The sequence below is a fragment of the Morus notabilis genome, unplaced genomic scaffold (assembly GCF_000414095.1).
Source record: "Morus notabilis unplaced genomic scaffold, ASM41409v2 Scaffold286, whole genome shotgun sequence".
Classification (NCBI taxonomy): Eukaryota; Viridiplantae; Streptophyta; class Magnoliopsida; order Rosales; family Moraceae; genus Morus; species Morus notabilis.
The window spans coordinates 204,904-207,801 of record NW_010365008.1 but is presented as its reverse complement, the minus strand read 5'-3'; the positions used below and the strand labels follow the sequence as shown (position 1 = coordinate 207,801).

Here is a 2,898-nt window from a genome sequence, read left to right as displayed (position 1 = left end):
ATTACGGAATTCTAAAATTAAATACTCAAAAAATAATTAATTGATAATTAATTATTATTTAAATAATGTGATTATTTAAATTTGAATTTGAATTGTGAACATAATTTAAATTTATCCTTTTAAACTTATTTGATAAGTTGTTCAATTTAGAATTCAAATTAATTTAAGTTTGACTTAAATTCGAATTTGAATTTGAATTAAAATTGGACTACAGGATAAAGGATGTTTTCTCTTCCTTCCCTATCCAGAATTGGCGCCACACACAAGGGAGAAAAACCCTAGGGTGGCCGGCCACATTAGAGATAAGGTGTAGGAGATTTTTTGTTCCAAATTCAAAATAGAAGATAGAGATTTGATTCCTTTTTGAAGTTTGACTTCTACTCTTTAAATATGAGAATGATAAAAAATTCTGCACACAATTTTTAAAAACAGTTTTTCTGCCCTAAGAGTTAGTGTGGCCGAATTTTCTCAAAGGAAAAAGAGAAGAAAATTTTTTCTCCTAAAAATTTCACATCGTGCATGCGTTGGTGTTTGTGGAAATTCGAGTGTTTTTGGAAACCTGTTTTGTTCCACGTGTGCCCACACACACGTCTACGTGGAATCAAGGAATTAACGTGGAAGACTTTGATTTTCTAAACACAAAGATTGGAGCAAGTACTGTTCGTGGTCAAAGAACTCAAGTTATCATCCGAGTCGGCTTCCAGGTATTTTTTCCTGATTGAGTAATGTGATTAATTTATTTGTGCATAAATTAATATAATCTATAGAGTATATCAAAAGTTTTCTGAAATTTTTGTTATACACGATCCGCCTCCCCGCCACGCTTCCGCATCCGAATTCGATTCGGTTACCAACAATGTGTACAACTGGAATCTCCATATCCTCTCTCTCTCTTATGAAAAGAAAGAGTTAGGAGAGTTCTTTTCCCGTCTTACTAGGCGTTTCCTTACGAGATGGGTTAATTTTCATGCATGTTTCTCACTAATATATTGTACATATTGGAAAATAAATTTTATTTTTTAAGAGATTAAAATTATGTTTAGTCTATGTTCCATCTAAGATGGCACATTTAGAACTCTATTGTCATTAGTTACATTGCAAGCATGTTCTAATTCTGGTTTTGTGTTTAGATTTATGCCACAGCAAGAAAGCTTAATTCTTATAGCTTAATACAAATAGATAGATATAATAAAAGTTCATCATTAACATCAACAAGAAAGCATGTTGTTTGTGATTTTTTAACTTTTAGCTTAATTCTTATAGATGTCTTCATCAGAAAAGCAAAAAGAGATAGAGTCTCAGTCTAGTAAAAAAGAAACCGAAACTACTGAAACACAAGAGACAACTGAGGAAGAAAGGAAATGTACTAAGAAAAGAAAGAAAGCCCGACAAGTAAGCCCGGTTTGGCAGCATTTCACGAGGGACGAAAAAACCAAGAGGGCTACTTGCAAGCATTGTGGTGTCACTTATGCCGCTGATTTGAAAAAGAATGGCACATCTACAATGAAAAGTGATATAGAAAGCTGCTTGATGAATCCAGAGAGTGAAAACAAACAAAAGACCATCCACTTTAGTAGAAAGATCGGAGCACATGAGGAGGACACTGCTACTAGTACTATGACACTAAGAGCTTGGTCCAAGGAGGGTTATAAGAGAGCCGTTTCGGAGTATATCGGATTGGATGAGTTACCGTTCTGACACGTGGAAGGTAAAGGGTTTAAGCGCTATTCAGCATACTTGAATCCTAGAGTGTTTGACATTTCAAGGATAAAAATTGCGAGGGATGTTTATCAAATGTTTTTAGAGGAGAAGAAGAAGTTGAAAAAGGTTTTAGGAAAGCAACGGGTGTGTTTGACGACTGATACTTGGACATCAATTCAGAACATCAATTACATGTGTTTGATCGCACGTTGGATCGATGAAGATTGGAATATGCAGAAAAGGATCATTAATTTCATCCAAGTTCCGAATCATAAAAGAGAAACAGTTGCACAGGAGATTTTGGTTTGCCTTAATGATTGGGGCATAACTGCATTGTTCACAGTTACAGTGGACAATGTATCGTCCAATGATGTGGCTATGGACAGGTTGAAGAGAAAAGTCAAAGATATTCTTAATTTTCTCGTCTTAGATGGCCAGGCGATACATATGCGGTGTGTCTGTCACATTCTAAACTTGATTGTTAATGATGGGCTCACGGACTTAGCATATTCTATTGCAAGCATCCGCAATGCAGTTAGGTATGTGAGGTCCTCACCTCAACGCCTTAAGAAGTTTAAGGAGTGCATGAAGGAAGAAAACATCAACTCAACTGCCCTATTGTGTTTGGATGTGAAGACGAGGTGGAGCTCTACCTACCTAATGTTGGAGACTTCTTTTAAGTTTGTCCCCATTTTTGAGAGGTTGCTTTTGGATCAAAACTATTGTGCTTACTTTGATGAAGTTATAAAAGATAAAAAGATGAAGGGTCCACCAAATGAGACAGATTGGGACAATGCAAGGGTTTTTCTGAGGTTCTTAGGAAAGTTTTACACTTTGATGAAGAAGTTTAATCGTTCATATTATGTCACTTCAAACTTCTATTTTAAAGATATTTGTGCTGTCAAACGAGAGTTGATTAAGTTAGAGGAGTGTGATGATCCTCTGTTGAATGAAATGGCAACAATGATGAATAAGAAATTTGATAAGTATTGGGGAAATGTCGAGAAAATGAATCACATGATGTTTCTTGGCTTGGTTCTTGATCCAAGATATAAGTTGGATTATCTTGCTCTTGCCTTCAAGTGTATCTACTATGATTCGATATCTGACACGATGTTAAAAGGGGTTGAGGACACATTGTGTAGATTGTATAAGGAATATCATGATCGGGCTCCTCCTCCACCTTTGGCTCCCAAC

The 2,898-nt window shown here is 35.7% G+C and overlaps 1 protein-coding gene and 1 pseudogene across 1 annotated transcript in view; both read left to right on the top strand.

Annotated features, from left to right (window-relative positions):
* The window catches only part of LOC21393560, a 23,143-nt pseudogene extending 21,445 nt beyond the window's left edge, over positions 1 to 1,698 (top strand).
* A 96-nt stretch (positions 1,699 to 1,794) lies between these two features.
* LOC21393558 (subtilisin-like protease SBT1.7) overlaps positions 1,795 to 2,898 on the top strand; it is a 7,805-nt gene continuing 6,701 nt past the window's right edge. The window contains exon 1 of the mRNA XM_010107177.2: positions 1,795 to 2,849. Within this exon, the coding sequence (XP_010105479.2) occupies positions 1,795 to 2,849 (1,055 nt within the window). The remainder of the gene's footprint in view (positions 2,850 to 2,898) is intronic.